Raw genomic sequence first — 24,446 nt, forward strand, 5'->3', positions numbered from 1 at the left:
GAATTTGGCTGAAGTACTAAGAAATCAACTAGATACTCCTAAGAGTCCAGTGAAACAATTATATCTTCCAGTACCCCTTCAGGAATGACTTTAGAGCGATCTTCTAATTCCAAAACAATCAGGGTTGACTGTAAATTTGTTAGCTAGAAAGATTTCATTGTGTCCAATGTCATTACAATTATTGCAGCTTTTAAATCAATCAGAGTATTTGGAATTGAAATTTTGTTGATAATTGTTGTGACTCTAGGTATGCCTAGGTCAACATATTTTTACATGGATATGATATTTGACATCAGGCCAGCTAAATTGCCAATAACTTCTATTGTTTATGGATTAAATCTTTTCTTTGCAGGATTTTTGAGACAAATCTCTTTAATGTCTTCGGTATAAATCAGAATATCCTTGATTGCCTGGAGTAATGGCATTTTGACATACACATTTCGCAATTCATCAAGAACATCAAATTGTGGCAATGGTGTGGGTAATTTTGGTTGAAGTAATCATTCTGGAAATGGAGGTGATTGTAGTGTTTTGATTTGTTGACCTGTTCTAGATTGTTTTGTGTTGGGTCATTTTGTTTGCTGCATGTTTGTTTTTCTTATTGATCATTTTGACTCTCTTTTTGTGACTGTGTTTGAACAGGTGGTGGTTCTTTTTTCAGAGTTCGACCTGACCTTAGTTTAATGTTTTGCAGTGGTAGAGTTGGGTACAATGGTCCCTCATCTATGCTGTAAGCTGGTTTATCTATTTGGTTGTTTGGGTTAGCTATGGGTTGAGCTGGTAGCTGTGTGGGTTTAGGAGGTTGTTTGGATGGTAATTGTAACTGTGGTGAATTTATTTGTGGAGGAGAAGGTAAGATTTGTTGAGGATTCTACTGTTGATAAGCAACTGGTTGCTGAGGGTATTGTTGTGGATATGGCTGAGCATATGGTTGTTGATATTGCTGAGGTTGTTGTTGAGTAAACTGCTAAGGATAAGAATATCCTTTCCATCCTTGTTGTGGATAAGTTTGTTGTTGTTGATTAAACCAATTTTTCCAAGGCATATGAACATTCCAATAATTTTGAACAGGCATGTTATAATTTGTTGAATTTGGATTTTAATACATACCTGGAGGTCTTGGCTACCATGGCCTTCTAGCTCCCATGAAATACATATTCTCCATTCCTGCGTTAGCTTCCAAATTATAATTCTGCAAAATTTTCATCTTTGTGCAATCCTTGGTGTCATGAATTTCGGTACAAAACCCACAAATCTACACATTATCTAAAGGACATTCTTTCAAAGCATGTTTGCGTCTGCATTTAGGACAGAATATAGATAACTCTTGTTCTTGTTCATCTTGTCTTTTCTTTGTTTTCAAAGTATCTATTCTATTCCCCAAAGTACTTATAAGGTCTGTTTTGAAATCTTCAAATAGATTTCCTAGTTCAGCTCTAGTAATATTTCATGTAGTAGATTTAGGGATCTTAGATGTCATATCTCTTTTTCCATTTCTTGCCCTACTTCTAGAGTAATTTTGACAGAAGTCAGCAATCTCTTCAAAAGGTAAATTAGAAATGTCCCCTTTACCCATGAGATTGAGGTCATCTAGATACTCATCTCGGATGCGCTTGAGAAATATTGTCCGTATAAGATCAACAAACATGGTTCTATGTTTAGACTTTTGTAGATTATATGAGAATCTTTCCAAGTGTTCCTCTAAGGTCTCATCTTCTTGTTGATTCATTCTAGAGATGTCATCCTTAGAATCTTTTGATCAACAGTAAGGTTGATACGTCTTCAAAAATATTTTTCTCATGTCATCCCAATCAGTGACTGAATGTTCACCTAATCCCATGAACCACCTAAGTGCTGCTGCTTTTAATGTAGCAGGAAAAAGTTGAAGTCTATGTGCATCATCGGTATATCCATAGGTTCGGCATACTATGCCAAATTTGAACAATAATGAATTAGGGTCTTCAGATGCCATACCATAAAAGTTTGGTAGTAAAGATGGCAATATATTTTTCATTTTAATTTCCTCATCCATATACTCTCCTTTATCCTGAATTGGAAATTTAAATGTGGATTCCTTTGTTTCTGGTGGATTTGGATTTCCTCCAAACAGAGTATCATTTCCTTATTTTTCTTCATTCTCTCTTTTTCTTCTCCTTTCTTCCATTTGTCTCTCATATTCTCTTAGTTATTTTGCAATAGGTCCTCTAGATCCTCCATCTTCAGCCTTTGTGATTTGTGATTTATCTAAGGTTTCTATCTCTTCTTCTTGTTTTAGTTCTTGAGGGACAATTTGTTCAAAGATAGGCTGTTGGATTCTTGTAATACTCTCTTTTAGTTTCCCTACTGTAGAAGTCTTAGGTATATATCTTTTCTTTTCCTCATGAGCTAGTAGGATTTGTCTTTCAACAAGAGTAAGTCTTTGGCCTCATCTTTGTTTTTCCTCAAGTTTTTCCATATTAACTTTTCCAGTTGGTGTCGTGTACTCAATCTTTTCTAATGGTTCTGCTCTTAATGGTGGGTCAGTTGTTGGTTGGGGGGTTTTGTGAATCTTCCTTTCTCATCCCTAAATCTAGACATAAATAAACATGACTAAAAAATAAATTTAAATCTATGTTTTGTTGTTTTGTTGATTTTAAGTGTTTTTTAGATTTTTTTTCTAAATATTTCTAGTTGCACCTCCACGGAAATGGTGGCAAAATGTTTGGCCTTTACTTACTAAGGTAATTTAAGCTCTTAATTCCTTTATCAACCCGAGAAAGTACACTTAGAGGCACTCATCTAATGTATATAGATCTAGAAGGATTTAAGGTTCTAATGATATCCTAATGAAATGAAATTAACAATGCTCTCTTACAAGAGGTCCTTCCTTGTCTTTTCAATCAATTAAGCATCAATATACATGAAAACAAATATAATGAAATTCTAATTTCCTAGGTAACAAAAACAGAGTATTAATGACTGGTTAAAAATCCTATCATTCCCTTACAAGAATCTTGCTCAATAGAATCCTTTCCAATCCTTAGATTATAACAATTCAAAGAAATTTCAACACTTAACTAATCCAAGCAAAAAATAAGATAAGTAACGTTGCAAACTAATGACAGTTGAATCTCTTACAAGAATCACTTATCTAACTGCAAATTGAATTTAACAATTACAAATCTGAATCACTTGGAAATCAAACCATGAACTATCTTTGAAATTAAAGCTAAAAAGTAGATATCGAAATTATACAACAGCAAGCATATATATGTCAATCTTCAAGATCAGTATTGGTTGAGTCCTTTTACAAGGCTCTTTTCACAACGAATGCAAATCCTTTCCAATTAACAATTTCAATCACATAATTTTCCTTATAGCACATAAAATAATCTTTGAGTTTTAAATCTATCTATGCAACTAGTAAAGAAACTTGATGATAGAGGGTACCAGTGTAGTGATGAGGGCCCTTCAACACCTCACAAGCACACTGAAAAACGATTCAGAAGAATATGACTGTTGGATCTAAAGGCAGAAACTCGATAGTGAAGTCTGTATCAAGTCTGGAAGTTAAAAATGCACAAATTGTACTTTCATGTGTCCAAAATCTAGCAGAAACATAGTCTTTTCTCATAGGTTATTTATCATAAATCCTATAACAAAAGAAGTTATTCCTCCTCCATATTATCCTAACATAATTCTATTAATTACATCCAAGAAGGTCGAAATTGGATCAGTTCCTTCAATTTTGCAAAAATTCTCAAAATAGAAATTATTTTGTTCACAAAATCTAGAAATTCTGCTAAAGTGGCTGGGTTTGACCAGCATTGCCTGGATACCTATTTCCTTCAAATTCGAAATTGGATAGGTAATCCACCATCAGTGTAGAGTTAGATTCATGCCCACAATCTTCAAATTCACCCACTTTCTATGCAACATGTCAAACAATGGAGCAATTACAGGAAGTTACAACTTCTTGTAATTTTCTGAAAAATGTTATTTTTAACACAATAATTCCAAAAATTAATTTCAAGCTAAAAATAATGATAATGACATCATATCATTTATTTTCTAAGGATTATAGCTGGAATATGAAGGTTAGATGGTCAAAAATGATAATCGAAAGAGAATTTTTAAGTGGAATGGACAATCCTAGTTTGATACCAACAGTGATATGGTAAGAGGCGCCAAAATCTAGGTACCAATCACTCCCTATTACTATTCTTAACAAGCAAGTAATGAGGGTGATATCCAACTCGATTTGAAATGATAGGGCATCTCCTCCTACTCTTGTTGTAGGCTCCTTGTTAGATTTCCTATGCAGACACTTTGTAACATAGTGCTCGTATTCATGGAAATGAAAACATTTTATCTTGCTTAGATCCTTATTCTTTCCATTGTTCTGGTTGGACTCAACCTCACCTTGGGCCTTCTTTCCCTTGGCCTTCATTCCTTTTCCAACTAGATAAAAGTCCTCTTCCTCTTGTTTGGATGTTACTCCATCTCTGGTATTTCTCTTGATCTCTTCCTGTACCAAATAGGACAACAACCTCTCCCAATTTGGTAATTTTTCCCTTCCATTCACAGAGTACTAATCATTATGCTAGGATTTTGGAAAGCCTGGAAGAGCTAGGCTCACTATATCATCTTCTGCAACATTCACCCCAACCCCTCCAAGCTCAACTTGAACTTGACTGAATCTAGAGAGATATTGTGGGATGGTATCATTTTTATGGATCCTAATGTTTTGAAGTTTGTCTTTCAAGGCCAATTTTTTATAGTGATTTTTATTTTTGAATAGCTCCTCTAGTGTCTTCCACGTAGAATATGGTGTTTATTTTCCATGGATATTTGAGACCACATGGTCTCTCACACCTTCCAAGATAATCCTCCTGGCTCTTGCAGTGTCCTTCTTCCACTGGGCTAACTATTGTGCATCCGATGTTGTTGGATTTTTAATGTCAATCTGAGTGTATTCAAGCACTCCATTATCATTATGAATTGCTTCCATCTGATCCTTCCAAGCTATGAAATTAGAGATACCCTCTATGGCATACTCCAATCTCAGTCTGTTGAAATCCATTCTCCCAAATATGAATAAAACTGCTACACTGAAACAGCAATTTGAAATTCCTAAAGAACAAATTCGAAACACTGGTCTCTAATATGATTTCAGGGCTCTGATGCCATGTACAAATTTGATATAAATTTTATACTACTAATGTATTTGAACTGAAAACAAGAGATTATAAATTTCTTCTACTATTAAAATATAGAGACAGGTGCAAAGACATGCAACAAGCCAAACAACAAGTAAACAATGATTTCTAGGGGAACCCAACTGGGAAAAACCCCTCAATCCTTTTTGCATTAATAAAATAAATAGAGAAACTATTACAATTGCATGCTCCAACTCTGAGCACCACTTGCAAGGGTAAAATTGTTCTCCCTACTGAATGAGGATCTCTGACCAACACTTAGCCACTTTATTCCTCCTCCAACCTCCTATTTACCTGTGCAAATCTAAGCTAATTTTAGCTCCTAAACAATAGGAAAGGTCCCTATTTCCTTGAGCAATTCCCAAGGATTGATAAACTTTCCGCATGCAAAATTTTGTAAACTCCACTAGTATACAAATAATTTTACATTAACCTTAATTCCTCCACTCAAGCTAAAGAATTTTAATTCCATGCATGAATGATATATTTTGGGTTCATTCATCAGTTAAGTGATAGATATTTGATTTAGACTATTGTCTCACTCCTCAATTGACCTTCAACTGACTCTATCAATAGTTAGGTTAGTTAACTGAGTACAACTGAAAATAATTGAACTAGATTGCTAGAATTTAGCAATCAACACATGCTTGACCGAACTCCAAGCTCACTAACTTGAATTTACTAAGCTAACTAGGTGAAAAGAACCATGTCACAGTAGTTAACTACCTCCAAGTTGTGCTACTGATGTGGAAATTAAATTTACTCAATTTGACTAAGGCTAAAGTCAAATTGAGTCTTTCTTGCTACACTTTTGAACAAATTCAGTGAGGCTTGACCTCAACCCTTCAATCAAACTATAATGACACTTTACCACTCAACCAATATTGAGATTTGACCTTGTCCCATCAATTGAAACATAGTGACACTCGACTACTCAACCAATAGTGAGACTCAACCTTATCCATTCAATCAAACTACAATGTCACTCGACCACTCAACCAATAGTGAGAATCGACCTCGAACCTTAAATAAAACCATAGTGGCACTCGACCACTCAAAAAACAGCGAGACTTAACTTCAGCCCTATAATCAAACTAGAGTGGAAATGAACCACTCAACCACCAGTGAGACTCAACCACAACCCTTCAATAAAAATATAGTGGCACTCAACCACACAACCAATAATGAGATTCAACCACAAACTTCTTTGTCAAGAAAAACCTCAATTACTTAAACAATAGTAACACTCAACCTCGACCTTTCAATAAAACAACTATGGAACTCAACCACTCAACAATATTGATACTTGATCATGAACCTCTCTCTGTAGATGAACAATCAAAAGTGGTGGAGCTGGGCCAGTTAGAAAAAAATGAGACTTGAATTTGTCCTTTCAATTGAATAATGGTGAAAGTCACCCACTCAAACATTACTGAGACTTGAACATGAACTTCTTTGTCCAAGAACAAACTCAACTACAAAAGTAAGATTAAACCATAATCCTTTGTCAAAGAACAATAAAAAATGATGGAGTTCAACCACTCATATAACAATGAGATTCGATCACAATAATTTTTCCAAGATCAATCAAGAATGATGAATCTTAGCCACTCAGATAATGGTGAGACTCAACCTTGGCCCTTCAATCAAACAAACATGGAACTCAACCTTGCATACAATATTGATACTTGAACAAACTCGACCACTTAGACAACACTGAGATTCAACCATAATACTCATCTATTCAAGAATTATATAAAATGGTGGAGCTTCACCACAAATCATTGTTTTCCAAAGACTCAAAATCCATAGCTCAACCTCCCTGCAGCCAAACCTTAAATCAATAGACTTGAACCAATATCAAACTCATAATTACCAACAGTCATAGAAAGTGTAATGCTTTCCATTATCTTGCACGATTTCTTTTCCATACTCTTCCATGGAATATGTATTTATATTTGTATTTGGTGGACCAAAACACATGGGAGAAGACCATGAGTCAGTGGAAGAGCAAAAGAAAACAAGAGTTTAACTGCAAGTCGACCATACGACCATAAAAATTGTGAACTTGCCCTTCGCGCTAGATTTTAGGCCTAGTTTTTTAGGAATCCATATGAATATGCCCCATGACCTGCTCCCAGGGGCTTAATGGTCCTTAGCATGTTGAAAACATCATTAAATCATCATGCCACATGGCATCCCATGAGAGGCTCCACATATCACTATGGGACAGGAAATTACTCCTAGATAACATTTGGATATATTAAGCAAGTATCCGTCGTCCAATTCTTCATATGGATATCAAAAGCGTCTAATTGGAGAAAAGTTACTAAAACTTTACAATTTTATGTTTGTGCACAATTTTCCACTATTTATCATTGATTAGAACTCTAACCTATTGATATAACCTTAACATACACACTCTTTAATGAATTTATTGATTTGGGTTTTTGCTCCATTTTTTGGGTCCTCTACTATTGTTGTTTTTCTAATGGCCATAACTTCTCGTCCGCGAGCTTTTTTTTAGAGTGTGATATATCATTGTGTTGTAGCTGCTACAACACCCTCCAAATTTTCATTTACACTCAATTTATGAGCCTTCCTTGGTCTTGGATACTGTCATCGTAAACACTGAATCTTATTTCATGAGCTTTCTTGAAGTATTTTTCTCCCCTTTTCAAGATGGGTTAAATGTCATCTTTCGACATGATTAGTTGTCACATAATGTGTAGAAGATTGTTTTGATGGTTTCAAGGGTCTATATTTATATATATGATTTTTCTAACTATGTAAAAATTTGTCACACTCATTCACAAAGTTTTGAGCACTGTCAGGCAAGTGTCATCACGGTTGTCCCAAAGTCTGTCTTAAGTGTCACACTTGTCATAATTGGTCGTAAAGTGGTCACACAGAGGGAAATTTATTGTTCATGTTTCCTGGGTGATCTATGTTGTTGTGTCATCAAGTATTCTGAGTGTGAGATCATAGTCGAAGCCTTACCATTGTTCACATCAGTCTCTTAACTAGTTTTATACTTAACCATTTCTGAGAAGGCTTCCCGACTAAGAAACTTGGCTTCACCTAGACTCCTTGAACTATGCACTGCGTAGTTCAAGTCCTCTAGCTAATAAATTTCCCCTTGACACTACATAATTCATAGTTTCTACCTCCAAGGACTGTTGCACTATGAAATTTCTATGCTCAAGCTCTTACCTTGACCTCCAAAATTGTGTAATCATTCCTCCCATCTCGACCTTCACTGTCCACTACAAAATCAAAAGACAAAAGCTCATCACCTAAGCCTCTGAACTAGGAAATTTCACAATATCCTTGCCTCCCTTGTCTCCCAAAACTGCACAGTGTGTTTCATCACCTCAGCCTATCCTGCAGCCTCTTAGAACTATGCACTGCATAATATGAGAGCTCAAATCTCACCCCTCACTGTTGGAATTCAGCAATGTGCATTTGCTAAGCCCTCTCTCCTGGCCTCTCACCTAGTTCCAACTCAGTAATGGATCAAATGCACAATCTTAGAATAGGGAGTTTTCAAACTGATGTCGTCTCATCATGAGTGTATTACAGATGCAGGTAATAGATCACACCATGGAAAGATGATGAAGAAGGAGTTGAAGGAGGGAAGCTTGTTGAAATACACACTTGTAGATGAATACATAAGCTAATAAATCAAGAGAAGAAAAAGGAACATCGGTTTGCGATCACAACTCAAGAATTAAGACCATTGAATATTCCTTATCACCAAGTCATATGGAGGTGAAAAGAAGATCATTCTCAAACAAACACTCAGCACACAACAACAATAGTGGCTTAACACTACCACGTCATCAAGCAGTCCATGTCGGCATTTTCATGTCATGTCATGTCATGAGCTTTTATATGCCACATCGTCATTGTGGATCATATAAATTGTATTCATAATTTATTGTAAAGTGGAAATCCAAAGGACACACATGGAATATAAAGATTCATGTAAGTTGAAAAGTCATAGGAAGTCAGATAGTCATGACGGTAGTCAAAGAGTCACAAGGAAGGTAAAGCATCACCCCTTGATTATATATATTCCCTCATTATCTGAGTAAAGGATTTTTCACCTTGGCTCCTCTCGCAAGGCATTAAAGAGACAAATCAGTTCTTTTGAGGAGCAAAGAGTCACTCCAACACTCCACTATTTGAGCTAGTGATGTTCATTGTATACATGTGTCTTGGAATTTTTACTTAATAACAGAAGCCTTCAAGGCTAGCACGTTCTTAATGCATGAATTATGGATATTTGTAAGACTATTCTGTGAATGTTTGTAATTCATGTTTTCTTTCATCTATGCTAAAGTAGTTGAACTATTTCGGTTATTTTGGTACTTATCATATTGATAATGTGTTGTAATTTATATTATCATTTTGCCTTATCATCAACTCTTCCACTGGATATTAGACAAATATTCCTCATTATATTGGTTTCAATGATCATCGCATCTTTTTGGACTATTCTGCTTGATGTTGTACAAACCCTTCGTGTTCATGTGCATCTCTACTAAGGTGGTACTACTACCTCTCTCTTAGAGGATCACTTCTCCTCCCCTCAGTAGTGAAATAACCACATGTGATTGAACACTTACCGGAAACACCCCCCTTTCCTTTTGAAGGTGCATGTGCACTCCTCTCTCTTGCTAATAGTTAGGTTGAAGGCGTATCTTTAACATATATGGAAATCAGGACAATATCCCTAGATGAGGATCCTTCTCTAGATGGTGTGAGGTCTAATTGGCACTTCACATTGGGAAGACTCCTTGGTTGACAAATTTCCTACACTGTCAATAATGGCACTAGAAGGAGGGCCAAATGACAAGTTGAGCCTGTTGAAACTGGTTTTAACCTCTTATCTAAAATGGATCATACTCAAATCTTACTCTCTAGGTGTTTTTGTAATTTTTCCCTTTATCAATTTTAAATCCCCAATGAACCTCTCTATCACTTATCCCATTTAAAGTTTGATGGTGAGGATGGAACATCCATAACCAAGCACATTTATGATTTTCTTAAATTTTGTGAATCTTACAAAATCAATGATGAAGAGTTTTCTTGTGTGCTTTTCTTCCGCACCCTTGAAAGTCATGTTAATCGATGGTGCCATACCTTGTCACTTGCTTCCATCCATTCCCTTCATCATTTCCTCGGGGATATTCATGAAGCCTTTGATAGGTATAGTTACCGATATGTTTGTAAAAGAATCAATCTCCTAAGAATGAAGCCTAATGAGTCAGATGAGGATTTTTCTAATCGATTCCTTCACCTTTGTTGTGAAATTTCTAAAGAAGACATGAATAAGGATTTCTTGAAACAATATTTTGTGCACTTGGTTCTTATCTCTTTACACGGTGAGCCTGAACCCCCTAATTTTCCTACCTCCCCAACTCTTGTGAACCACGAGACACCTCTAATTTCATAGGAGGAATATACCACTCCTTTTGTTCTTTGTCCTCCGCCTTTTCCAGTTCCAATGAATGTGCCTCTTTGCGATGCTAATAAATTTGAAAAATCCATAAACCAAATTCCTAATCCATCTTCTCATTCTTCTTTTGTTTCTCATGACTCAGATTCAATGGAGGAAATCCCATAATGGCTCATGAAGCCTATGGGGAAGACCAACTTCCCCATTTTGCAACATGATGTTATCATTCATAACTCTAGCCTCCAATATTATCTAGATTTTTGTGATCCTCTAACATCTATATGCCATGACTCTTTGTACTGTGATTACCCCGATCCACCTGCTCCATTATCTAGTCTTTCACACTCTGTTGATCTTTGTGTTGCTTGTTCAAATTGCAATCAGGTACAAGGTAGTCACTTTACATAGGGAGAGGAGTAGGAAGGTGAATGCCCTTTCAATCTTTCTTCTATTTTAAAAAATAATCCATGTGAAGATGATGAGCTTCCATTCTTTGATGATTTTCAATCTTCTAATCTCGGTAGTGAATCAAATGTAATTAATTATTTCAATCAATCATAGCCTTGGGAAACAATCATTATAATGATGATGACTATGTTGATGTATGCAATCACAAATGCCCAGGTGTATCAGCTAATCTTTTGGTTTCTCATGAATATTTTAATCTAAAATATGATTCGGTCAAAGAAGATTTGCTTATTGAAACTTCCTCTTCATCTCACTACCCCTTTTGCTTTACTGTTGGCAATGAATCTACTCATGACAAATATAATCCATGAACTTCAAGTGCTTCATCTGACAACTTAACCTCTCAATTGGCACAAGGTGGTGGGATTATCCATGATGCAAATGAAAACAATCAAATCAGTGAGTACTCTTCCCATCCCTTATCATCTCTTTTCTTGCATGAAGACAACTCTTCAAGCCAGATTTCTTACAAAATTTCCCTAATTCATTCATCTTCGAATTTGCAATTAGAAGAATCTTTTGACTTGGGTAATCTAGTTGTTGAAGTTGAAAATCCCGGTAAAATCAGTGAAAAATATGGCTTCCATCGAGTGAGTAATTCCTTTATTGAAACTAGTGGTAGCAGCTATCCTCAAATCATGCATGGTCTGGTTCAATCTTCAAAATGTGATTTTACAATCGTGGAAAGTTTCAGGACCTACTAGGGAGTTAAGGAACTTCAACTTCCGTTGATGGTTATGCCAGGATCTCGCAACTCTCGTAAGCACCCCGAACTAAGTCAGATCTGGTTTTTCCCACACAATCTTCTGTTTACATGGTTTCACTTGATTAAAATTCCTTCTTGAGAAATTTTTGGTATCTCAGATGTGATCTTTCGAGTTTCCAAGATTTTACTTTTGACCAGATTCATGAATCTTTTTGAGTTCATTCATCTTCATGCAAATCTCTCCAAGAAAACTTGGGTTTGGAATATGTATCTCCCATATAGTCATGGAATTGTACATTTGATCATTCCAAAGACCACATTTGGTTGAAGGAATCATATCTATTTGGTTTATTTCATCGTGAGCAGCTCTTGGATTTCCTTTCGAATATCATATCACAAATATTGTTCTTCATTGCACCTCAAATCCTCTTGAGTGTGAATAAATGCATGAGTTATTGCGAATCAAATTCTTCTACATTCAATGCATCTTGACTGGTTTCATGTGTTTGTTGTACTGTCATTCCTTTTAAATTATTTCGATGATTATGATGCTATAGTAGTGTGTTACCAATCACAAAGAAACAATTTCTCACATTCACCACACGAGGAAGATAATTATATTATTTAGAGCATTTGTGAAATTGTTCAAATTGATTTATCTTCGTTTATTACAAATTGGGAATTTGATACTTTGATGAGCTCATCTGATCATTATTCTGTCCTTCATGTCTGTCATTCATTTTATCATTTTCCCACCAGGATATCTAATGATAGTTTTTTACATCATTCAATCTTCATCATTCCACATCTCACTATTCAGATTTTTGTTGAGTGGTTGAGGCACTTCAATCTCCAATGATGGTTATGTCAAGTCCTCAATGTCTTTACATGACTATTGAACATGATCAGATCTATTTTCCCTCATGTTATAATTTGGTGCCTCTAATTGAAAATCAATATTTTCAAAGATTTCAGGGTTTTCAAGAGGATCATCATGAATTTCATGAACCAGCCACTGAATGGTTGGAGAAATATTACTCGGCAAGCTCCATTGCAATAATTAGTTTTTGGCATTTTCTCGTGATTACTAAGCAGGATGACACAGAAGAAGGTGCATTTGCAATAAGTCTTCGAGGTTTTTCCAATTATGCTTTCTTTCAGAGAGGTAAGAATTTGAATTGGATGAAAGTAGTGGTTGTGATACATCTTTCCGCCCTGAGGAAAGACCTTCAATTTTTTATGCAAATTATTCAAGCTCTCATCTTTTCTCTTGCACATGCTTTATATCTATTTTAATTGATCATATCTTTGTGAATGCAGGTCGTTAACAATTATGGTGGGTACATTTGAAATTCCATTATACGTGACCCTCACCTTCTAGTTGTAAGTTTAGGAGTAGGATTAGTTGTACCTTAGTTTTTCTTCTCTTGCATCCATCCTATGTTTTTCTCTTTAGTTTCTCTTGTATTTTATTAATTTCTCTTGCATTATTCTTTAGTTTAGCTTCTCTTTCTTGTTTTCTAGTTTTGTTTCCTTGTTGTGTGTTGTCTTTCCTTTCCTTTTGTTTCTTTTGTTTTTCTTTCTTGTTGTTTGTCTCCTTTCATTTTCATCATGTGAATAAGTGTTGTGCCTGGACATGTTGTGGCTTCTTAGTATGTGTGTGGCTACACTCTAAAGAGTCTTATGACACTTCAACAATTGGTTAAACCTTCTATCCATATTCCTTGCGTTGGTTATATCTTTTGGCCGATGAAGTTCTGATGGAAAATATGATCCGTCCGTAATGAGAGTTTTGGTCCGACCATGAACTCATGTCTATTCTGAAAAACCTTATGCCTACACTTGGTATTTATGTTTCAGTTTTTTTATCCTTATCCAATCAGTAGAAGAGGAGAAGGGGAAAAATCTAAACAAGAAAACCTAAATCAGAGGTCTCTATATGCTTCTCTGAAGGAACAACCTCTTCTTCTCTCAATAATTCAGGATCCCTCTTCCACCTCAAAATGAATAAGTGGTGATGCACAATCCTCTTTAAAATAAATAGATCAAGATGAAAGGAGAGAAAGGCTTCATGGGAAGAGAGGTGAAGCAAGAAACTCTACTATCCAGGCTTGCTAGTAGCGAAGTAATGATTGTGTTCCTGCGTGACTCTATTGGGGTACTGTCCAGGCCTATTGGTAGCAGAGTAACATTAGATATGAAATTTATACTCTAAAAATATTAAGCTCGTGAGCTACAGTACCCTTCCCAACTCAAAACATTATGATATCGTTGAATCTTATGTTGTGTTCAACTGAGAAGGCATAAAGGGGACCGTGTCTATTCATGGGGTAAGTGGAAAGACCAAAGTAATATGCACGATGAATCAATACTCCCTGAAGAACCAAGGCCTTGCATAGAAGAAGTTAACCGAGGCAGAGAAGTTGGAATTCTACTAGTGTGTCACCAAGTGTTGTAGCTACTACAACACCCTCCAAAATTTTGGCTTACACTAAATTTCAGAGCCTTCCTTGGTCTTGTGTACTATCATCGCAAACACCGAAGTTTATTTCCTAAGATTTATTTAAGTATTTTTCTCCCCTTTGCGAGATTGACTAATTATCATCTTTTATCGTGATTGGTTATAAAACAATGTGTAGAAGCTTGTTCTAATACTTTTAAGGGTATATATTTATGTATATGAGTTTTTCTAACTATGTAAACATATTTTGCACTCATTCACAAAGTTTCGAGCATTGTCACTCAAGTGTCATCCCAAAGTCTATATTAATTGCCACACTTGTCATAACTAGTCGTAAAGTGGTCACATGGAGGGAAATGTATTGTTCATGTGTCCTGGGTAATTTATGTTGTTGTGTCATTAAGTATTCTAAGTGTGATATCACAGTCGAAGTCTTATCACTGTTCATATCATTCTAACTGGTCTTACACTTAACAATTTCTGAGAAGGCTTCCCGACTGAGGAATTTGGCTTCACCTGCATCCCTCAACTATGCACTGTGCAGTTCCTGTCCTCTGTCTGAGACCTTGCCCCTTGACACAGTGCAATACGTAGTTCCTACCTCCCAAGACTTCTGCACTACGCAACTTTTGTGCTCAAGCTCCAACCTTGACCTCCAGAATTGCGCAATCATTCCTCCCAGCCCAGCCTTCATTGGATATTGGCCAATCACAAGCCTCAATCTCATCCCCTGAGCCTCTAAAATAAACAATTTTGTGTTAGACCTGCTTCCCTTGTGTCCCAAAACTATGCAGTGTGTCCTCTCAGTGTTCATCCCCTCAGCACATCCCACTAGCTCTTAGAACTGTTCATTTTTTTCCCTCATTCCTGCTTGAACTGTGCAGTCTCAGAGCTCAAGCCTCACCCCTAGCTGTTGGAACTGAACAGTCACTAAAACCTCTCTCCCAACCTTTCACCTAGTTCTGGCTCAGTAATGGATCAAAATTCACTATCTTAGACTAGGTGGTTTTCATACTAATGTTATCTCGTCATGAGTGAATTGCAGATGCAGGTACTTTATCACACCATGTCAAGATGATGAAGAAGAAGATGAAGGATGGAAGCTTGCTAAAATACATAGTTGTGGGTGAATACACAAGCTAATCAATCAAGGGAATCAAAAGGGACATCAGTTTGCAATCGTAACTCAAGACTTAAGACCATTGAATATTCCTTATCACCAAGTCATACGAAGGTGAAAAGAAGAGCATTCTCAAGCAAACACTCAACCCACAACAACAACAGTGGCTTGACACTTCCGCATCATTAAGAAGTCCATTTCAGAAGTGTCATGTCATGAGCTTTTATATGCCACATCGTCATTGTGGATCATGTAAATGGTATTCATAATGTATTATAAAGTGGAAGACCAAAGGGAAAACATGGAATATAAAGAGTCATGTAAGTTGAAATGTCATAGGAAGTCAAACAGTCATGAAGCTATTCAAAGAGTTACAATGAAGGGAAATAATCACCCCTTGGTTATATATACTCCATCATTCTATGAGCAAAGAATTTTTCACCTTGGCTCCTCCCGCAAGGCATTAGAGAGACAAATCAGTTCTTTTGAGGAGCAAGGAGTGGCTCCAATGCTCCACTATTGGAGCTAGTGATATTCATTCTATACATGTGTCTTGGAAATTTTACTTAATAATAGAAGCCTTCAAGGCCAACACCTTCTTCATGCATGGATTATGGATATTTGTAAGATTATTCTGTGAATGTTCAAAATTCATGTTTTCTTTCATCTGTGCTAAAGTAGTTGAACTATCTATGTTATTTTTGTACTTATCATATTGAGAATATATTTTAAATTCTATTATCATTGTCATGTCCTTGTGGACTATTCCATTGGATATTAGACATATATTCCTTGTTATATTGGTTTTAATGATTGTCACATATCTGTGGATTATTCTGCTTGATGTTGTATGGATCCTTCTTGTCCATGTATGTCTCTACTATGGCGATACTACTACCTCTCTCTTAGAGTCTTACTTCTCCTCCCCTCCGTAGTGAAAGAAATTTGACACACATGTGATTGAACACTCACCAGGCACACCCCCCTTTCCTTTCGAAGATGCATGTGCACTCCTATCTCTTGTTGACACCTAGATCCAAGGCACATCTTTAAGATATATGAAAACTGGGTCGATATTCCAGATGGAGCTCCTACTCCAAATAGTGTGAGGTCTAATTGGTACTTCACGTAGAGGAGACCCCTTGGTTAATGGATTTCCAGCACCATCAACATGCTGGAAAGGTCTTGAAGAGGAATATCAAACCATACTATCCATAGGATCTTTAGAACACCATGACTTCATCAAAAACTCAATAACTTCAAAGCTCTTTACTTCACATGATGAGAACATACATGAGATCATGTTGTCATATTGCTTCATAGATGACAATGTCGCTTCCTTTGGCATTCCCTTTGACATCAATGACACTTGTTGTCATTAATGGCAACACTATGTGCACCATTATTTACGAATCCAAAAAACTCAAAAGAAATAAACCCTCATACTGTAGATTTCATATTTTTAATTATAATTTTATTAAATATATTGTGATGAATTATCTTGTGGAATATCCATGACAGTTTATAGATCATATTGATATCAAATCCATGGGGGCTTCACTCAATGAACCTCTGACATACCCCTTGTGTTCATGGCATACTAAACAATGCCCTTAATTTGACTACATATTCAAAAATACATATAAAAAGCACATTATTTAACCCCCTACCAATATGAACCCAATACACCTACCCAATTTTAAAAACCCATATTTTTAGTAGATATTGTAGGTATCCATTTTTCCATTAACATCTTTTATACCCCTTTATATTTTTGCATTAACTTTGAGCTCCATTTTTTATATCTACCAGTATAAAAACCCTTTACCCCATATTATATGTTCAATATATTATGTCATTTTTCCTCAATATATATCCCCCAATCTGAACTCATGTGGTATGGTATTTCTCCCCTAGTGGAGCCCCCGTGATCAAAGCTAGGTCTCTTTGGGTATATTATGGATATTTGTAGGGGATCTAGATTAGCTAAGACAAAATTCATAAAACCCAAGTCATGGCTAATGAATCTGTGAATAACCTTCCCAGTCCTACAAAGGAGAGGTTTTCATAGTTGGAAGCACAAGTTACAAATGTAGACAAAACGTGAATGGCAACACCCCTTTCATTACCCAAAATTTTATAATGTAATTAAGAACATATAATGATGGGGTGTCAGCATTGATGTTATGATGTAAAACTCTATTATATGATGTAATGTCTATTTTTATTAATAAAAATGCTAGAATTGAAGAAAGGGAACAACAAGAAGTCATGATGCCTTGGGGAAGGGGCAAAAATTGATGAGGGAGGAAAATATGTAAGATGGGGTGGAAGAAATCCTATCCTTGCTTGAATAAATTTTATTTTTCCTTGATGTGACGGTTTGTATTCCCAAGAATCTTCTTGGAAAATATTGGGAAGACTAAGGTTCAAGGTGTGATTATAAAAATAGTAGTGAGAAACCATCAAGGGGTTCTGAGTTCTTGGTTCTTAAGCTTCTAGTTTTTGTCTCTTCTATTCGTCTTTCATACATTTTTTTCCCTCTCAATTATAAATTTGATTTGGTAAGAGAAATGGTGGTAGAACTAAAAAGTTTCAGACCTTGTGAATGGCTATGAGCAATGAGTGACATCTTATGTGACAGAGATTGATTTTTTCCTGTGTGAAGGAGAATGGCCTTCATTTTTTGTGTTAAATGTGGTTTGAAAACCTTGTGCTAAGTCCTTGAGTTTATTTCTTACCTCAAGGCATTAAGATATGACATAAGGATGGCTAGCTCTGAGAAAAATTGTAGCACACCTAAGCCTATGGAAGGATGGAACATGGCTCACGCTACATCAGTTTCCAATATTTTCCTAGCTATAATAGATAATATTTATTTCTTTGTTAATGATATTTATGGAATAGATGGTTTAGTGACATGCATTGATTATTAGAATTCTCTTTTCAGTAAGTTCATATGTTCATGCATTTACCCTTCCACAAATTTATCATGGTCGTAGTTTTTATATTATTTTATTATAGTTTTTCTATATGTATTAAATTTTGTAACAACATTAGGTGAGAAATATAGGCTTCCTAAATTCTTCTTTAAAAGATCCATGTTGGAATTTCTACTATATAATTTCTTCTAGAAGGTTCAAAAAGCTAAAAATTCTACCATAATGAGGGGATATCCTGGTGGCCTCTGGTCCAATTTTTAAATAATAGGTAGAAAAATTTTAGGAAATATGATCAAAGGAAGTTGGGCTTTCTAAATGAATTTTTACATAGGTCATCTTGGCATTTATTCTATAATTTTTCTTAATGGAGGTTCCAAAAGTTGATACTTGGAACATAATGAGGGGAAATCCCACTAATCATCTCGTCCCAACTTTTAGATCTTGGGTTGCAATATTTTAGGAGATATGATAATAGGAAATCGAGCTTACTAGATGCTCCTAAAATAATGCATCAAAAAGGTCATGTTGGTATTTTTTCTATGAATTTTTTTCACGAGGGTTATAGAAGTTGAAACTTGGAACATAGTGAGGGGAAATTCCACTGATAATTTGGTTAATCTTTTAGATCTCGGGTCACTATATTTTCAAAGACATGATCAGAGGAGGTCAAGATTATTGGATGGTCCTAAAATCATGCATCAAACATTTGATGTTAGCATTTCTTCTATAAATTTTCATATGGGACGTTCTAGAGGCTAAAACGGACCATAGTGAGGGTAAATCCCACTAAAAATCTATTTTCTCTTTAGAACTTGGATTTCTATCATTTAGGAGATATTACCTGAGGAAGTTTCTATATTAGCTTGCATGCAAAGTGTTTGAAGAAATGCCTAAATGCATTAATTATTCATTGCATGCAAATTGTTTGATGAAATGCCCTAATGAAAATGTTGTTATGTGTATGGAGATAGTATTACTGTATGTTAGAATTGGTGTATGATAGTATTATTCTAGTTTATCTATGCCTATTTTTATGCAAAACATTTGAAGATTAATGTTTTAAAGGTGTTTTTATTGAAATTTCCATACTGAAAGTATTTGATAAGATACCTCAAAGACAAAAATCAAAAGTTGCATGATTGAGTGGCATATTTGAGTTAGTATATTACAAGTGGAATCAGAGAATTGTTTCTTCTTTGATTTCATACAAAATGTTTGAAAAAATGTCTACAAGAAAAATACTACTTAATTCATTATGTACAAAGTATTTGAAGAAAGGTTTATGTGTAAAATGTTTGACCAAATGTATGAGATATGCAAATATAGCTTTTGCAAGTGTGGCTAGGATAAATTTAATAGTGGTATGTTAGAGCTTATTGTTAATCTAATAAAAAAGAAAAAATCGGGTACCCTATAACCTATGTAAGTCATTGAGGGTACTAGGTATGTTACAAAGGGGTATCAGAGATAAGTTTTAACACAAAAACTGGATGGGCTTGAGTATAGGAAATAATTTAAGTTTTAAATTAATGTTTATGCATGCATGTATAGTTATGTTAAATTATTTTGTTGTATATATGAATATACTGATGTTACTTAAAGAGTGACATGAGTTTGATGCAACAAGATAAACATATAAGAGATGAAATAGTTCAAATATGCATGCCCATTCAAAAAATATTAAATAATGATATGTTGGATGCATGAGGATATGTTAGATGCATACAATAATGGGTGTGCATGAATAAATAATCAGAATAATATATTTTCATTACATGATTAAGATGAATAATAGTGTTCAATGGTGAACATGTAACCTGGAATAGGTTGACAACGTGATTGGGAATCAAATGAAGGTGTTGTATGTAATTTTATGGAATCAAGGCTATGGAAGATAAGGTTTTGATGAGAGAATGGTACAAGTGGAACTTATGCATGTTGATATGCATGTTGTGATAGTGTTGTGAGTGCACTTCTCCTTGGGATTCGTTTTGGAAGGCTAGAGCCTTAGAGGGATAAGTGTTTGTGTGGAGTTTGGAGAGTACCTAGAGCCTTGAAAGCATATGAAACTCCTATAAGCCACGGGGTTCTCACACGTCCTTGGCTGATGCAAGTTAGAGACCCTGAAAAGATAGTGGTGCAACCTAAGAGACTATTACAATAGATAAGTGGGGTGCACTACCTAAGGTCGAGTGGGTTGGTGGGGGTATGTGAAAGTACTGGTTGGAGGCTACCAGGCTTGGTACCTTGACCTTATTTGTGTTCAATATTGGTTATGTATCATATGTGGCTCTTGTTAAGCCAATATCTTTGTGAAGTCATGGCCTAGCTTGAGAATGATCCATTGTTGAAAAAACGAGGAGCAATAAATCCTATGGCTAAGAGAAAATAAGAGGTTTGTTTCCAGTTAGTTATTTTATCCATATAAGTGTTCTAAGAATTATTGATTACGACTCCTGAATTTTATTCACACTTAAAAAATTGTTTGAATGCTCGATTAACTGCATGGTATGTGTATATTCTTGTGAGATTTCATGAAGGAATGATCATGTTCTAAGACAATTGTACTGATATAATGTGTGTTGAGACAACTAATATGCACAAGAGTGCAAGGGGGAGGGACCCCATAGCTATTACAAGGAAGAAATTTGGGTTGTGAGCCTGCTAAGAATTTGAGAAAAAATATTTCTTTGTTTAATAAAATTTTTATGTTTATTCATGTGATAAAATTTCTAATGAGGTAGGAAGCCTACCTTACATAATTAAATTAGAGGGTATATGTGGATAAAGGATTAGTCAAGGAGGGATTGACTAGGTCAACGTGAACCTGATGGAGAGTGAAGTCACAACCATGAAAGTGGCTTAAGAAGAGAGCTTCCCTTAACTAAAAATTATGCTTGGATGATATATTTTATTTATGAAAATAATATGAATGTGTGAATGTGTTGTAGTACTCAACAACCCCTAATTTAGTTTTATTTTAGCTATATAATAGATCATGGGGACCCTATTCAATTTTAATAAATCTCTTTAGTTCTAAATAAAGATAAGGAAATTTTTAATTTTTATAAATAAAATACCCTCTCACATAAAGGTTTCTATTATCGGAACTTACATATCGGAGATTTAACCTTACAAATGTTACAATTCATGAAAACATGATAGGATTTTTGTTATTTAAATAAAGCATCATCGGTGAAGTTATATCATATCACTAAGATATTGTAACGTTGCTTATAGGAAAGTTACAATGAAAACATTCCCCAATTAAAATTTCCCAATATATAACACAAAGATAAGTGGGTTCTTCCTTTTATATTGAATATTTTAAAGAATCGTCGACCCCACAATTTTCCACTTGGCATATCGAAACTCCCGAATATCATAACTTTTTAACAAGCACCATCTCAACACCTCTGATATCTCAAACCTCTAATATCTGATATCTCTAATACTTAACACTTCTGATATCTTGAAAGCTCCTATATCCCGAATCATGCCTCTCACTTCCGATATCCAACATATCCAATGCTCCCCCCCTCTAATATTCCCATCATTGCCCATATCGAGACTTTTCATATCGGATGTCACTCTTTCAAAACCTTGATATTCCAATCGAAGATATAAAACCTCTAACATATCTACCTGCCTACACTTATAAACATTGTATTTTTAAATAGAATATATTGGAAGCCTTACATATCGTGATTTTTAGTGTGAAATCATGGGATTTATCCGATAAAATTCTTATGCTATGTTGATGTGTGTGTAACTGACCTGAATTCACATATTTTATTTAATATCCAAAGAGTGGAGAATTTATGGTTTTTGAAGTTCTAAACAACTTTATTCATTGTGACTTGATATTATCATGATTTTCCCTTTAAGAAAAAAATTGTTATGAAAAATTGTCATTTTCGCTAAGGACTTTCTGGCAAAATAATTATCACTTAGTCTCATGTTTTCCATTGCAGGCCAACCCCGATAAGTGAAATTCAAAAAAGATGTCAAGGGAAACTAAAGCAGAGAAGAAACATGTCATTCAACAATAGTCAACTGCTCTTCTAGCTGAAAATATCGATACGCCGAGGTTGTTTTCGAATACGATCTATTCTTTAGATGTTGGGAGTGATTCCTTAGAATCTATCTATCAGTTATTCAAAAATGAAGGACCAAGGGTCACTCAAAGAATAGTTATAGTCGAGGATCCTGCTCTATTTTCTAATACTACCCACAGTGATGTTGCAAATTCATTTTTACACAAAATTTCATCTTGGCCCAAGCTCCTTCCCTATACAGATATGATTCAAAGGTTTGTATAACACCTGAACATTGTAGACAGGAAATTCATGACAAAGAATGACATAGTAATTGACTCTTTCACCAGTAGTGATTTTAGTGGAATGTACCATTTTCCACCACCACAGTGTAAATATAACAAACAGTTCATGGAGAAATTCATGAGCAATATTTATCATGCATTAGAACCTATCAAGGAATGGAGAAGGGACCCTAATAAGCATAAGTGTGAGGAAAAGGGAATATATGCAGTAGACTCTTTCACGGGTCCTTATTACCATGTTATTTCCATAGTATGTAGACTATTTCCTTAACCTAATACTCATAAATTCCCATACCAATGGATTTCAGTGATTGATGTTGATTCAGAAGGATATATATTAGACTGGGGAAATATTTTGTCCGCTAATTTAGCCACTGACATTTTGAATTTTAAGAAAAAGCATACAGTTTCAGAAAATGTAATTCCTCCTTTTTACATTACTGCCTATGTTATGGATGCTTTGTGCTACAATATGGATTGTGCCTCCATGGGATGGAAATGGACCTTAGTGGACAAAACCCCGATTCATATATACCATAATACCCTTTAGGATTCCAAATACCAGCCCCATTTCTATAAAATTTGTCAGGGTGTTGTGTTGTCCATTCATCAAATTATTTTTAATAAGAGATCCCCTAGGATTTCCCTAGAAGAAGAAGAATACTTGCTCAGGATTGGGAATTGGTTTGGTGAAGAGTTTTTTACCTACATTCGGACCTTCAGTAGTTTGGCTAATCCACATGTTTTTCCTATGTATGTCCCTAACAAATTGTTGTCTCGTGACATAGACTACCAAACTCTAGATAATGGAATTTATAAAGTATTGAAAGAATCCAATAAGAAAGTTTGGCCTACCTTTCCTTTTCATTGTGGTATGTATACACTGGAGAATTACAGACATGCAACTATTGAGACGAATTGTATTCTATATTTGAAATTTCCTACTATTCCTTACAGGTAGTATGATCCTCATGGAACTATCAAGAAGGTCACAGTACAATCAAGAGTTAGGAAATTCTCTCATGAACCTGATCAGTTTAATGATGCCTTTGAAAAAGATTCCACCTATTCAATAGTTTCCAAACAGATTTCAAATCATCTTGTTCCATAGGAAATTAATCAATTTTCCCAATATAGGGAAGCAAGGCTAACCCATTTACCCTTGGATTCATTAAAACTTTCACAAGAAAACACATCTCAAGAGAAGGTTACAGAGATTCCTTCTACATAGGTTATTGATAACCCTGATCCAAAAGATGTAGGGGATTCTTCTTCCACTCAAACTAAGGGACAGTTTCCAAGTTCTAAGCTTGAAGAAAGATGGGAACAATGTAGCCAGGTTTTCAATGGAAATACACTTGAGCTTTTAAAGACTAACTCACAAGAAAAAGTCTTAAACACTTCTTAAACTTTTGAGAAGACTCTGATTACAACAAGGACTACTAATCATCCTTTAAAAATTGAAGACATAGAAATTATACTATCATTTCTGACCTTTGAGGTCAAATTAAGGGTCGAAGAAATTCCTCCTCTTGACAAATTCTATAGTCCTCAGCATAAGGCTGTAGTAAAAAGAAAAATAAATAAAAGTAATATTGACCAATCCTAGGCCTTAGTCCCTGGAAATTCCTCTTTTTAAGTATTATGGAAAGGTTCACAGTCCACTCCTACAGAGGAACTCAAAATACTTACTATGTTTACAGGATCTTATGCTTATGCAACTATGGAAAAAGCCACCAAGATAT

At 35.2% G+C, this 24,446-nt stretch overlaps 1 protein-coding gene across 1 annotated transcript in view; it reads left to right on the forward strand.

The window, feature by feature from the left end:
* The first annotated feature begins 810 nt into the window (after positions 1-810).
* LOC149238555 (pescadillo homolog) overlaps positions 811-24,446 on the forward strand; it is a 190,108-nt gene continuing 166,472 nt past the window's right edge. Inside the window, exon 1 of the mRNA XM_089369605.1 lies at positions 811-948. Coding sequence (XP_089225731.1) covers positions 811-948 — 138 coding nt within the window. The remainder of the gene's footprint in view (positions 949-24,446) is intronic.

This window comes from Pinus tabuliformis, chromosome 8, assembly GCF_031772625.1.
Source record: "Pinus tabuliformis cultivar Carrire ecotype Pingquan chromosome 8, CPIR1, whole genome shotgun sequence".
Taxonomy (NCBI): Eukaryota; Viridiplantae; Streptophyta; class Pinopsida; order Pinales; family Pinaceae; genus Pinus; species Pinus tabuliformis.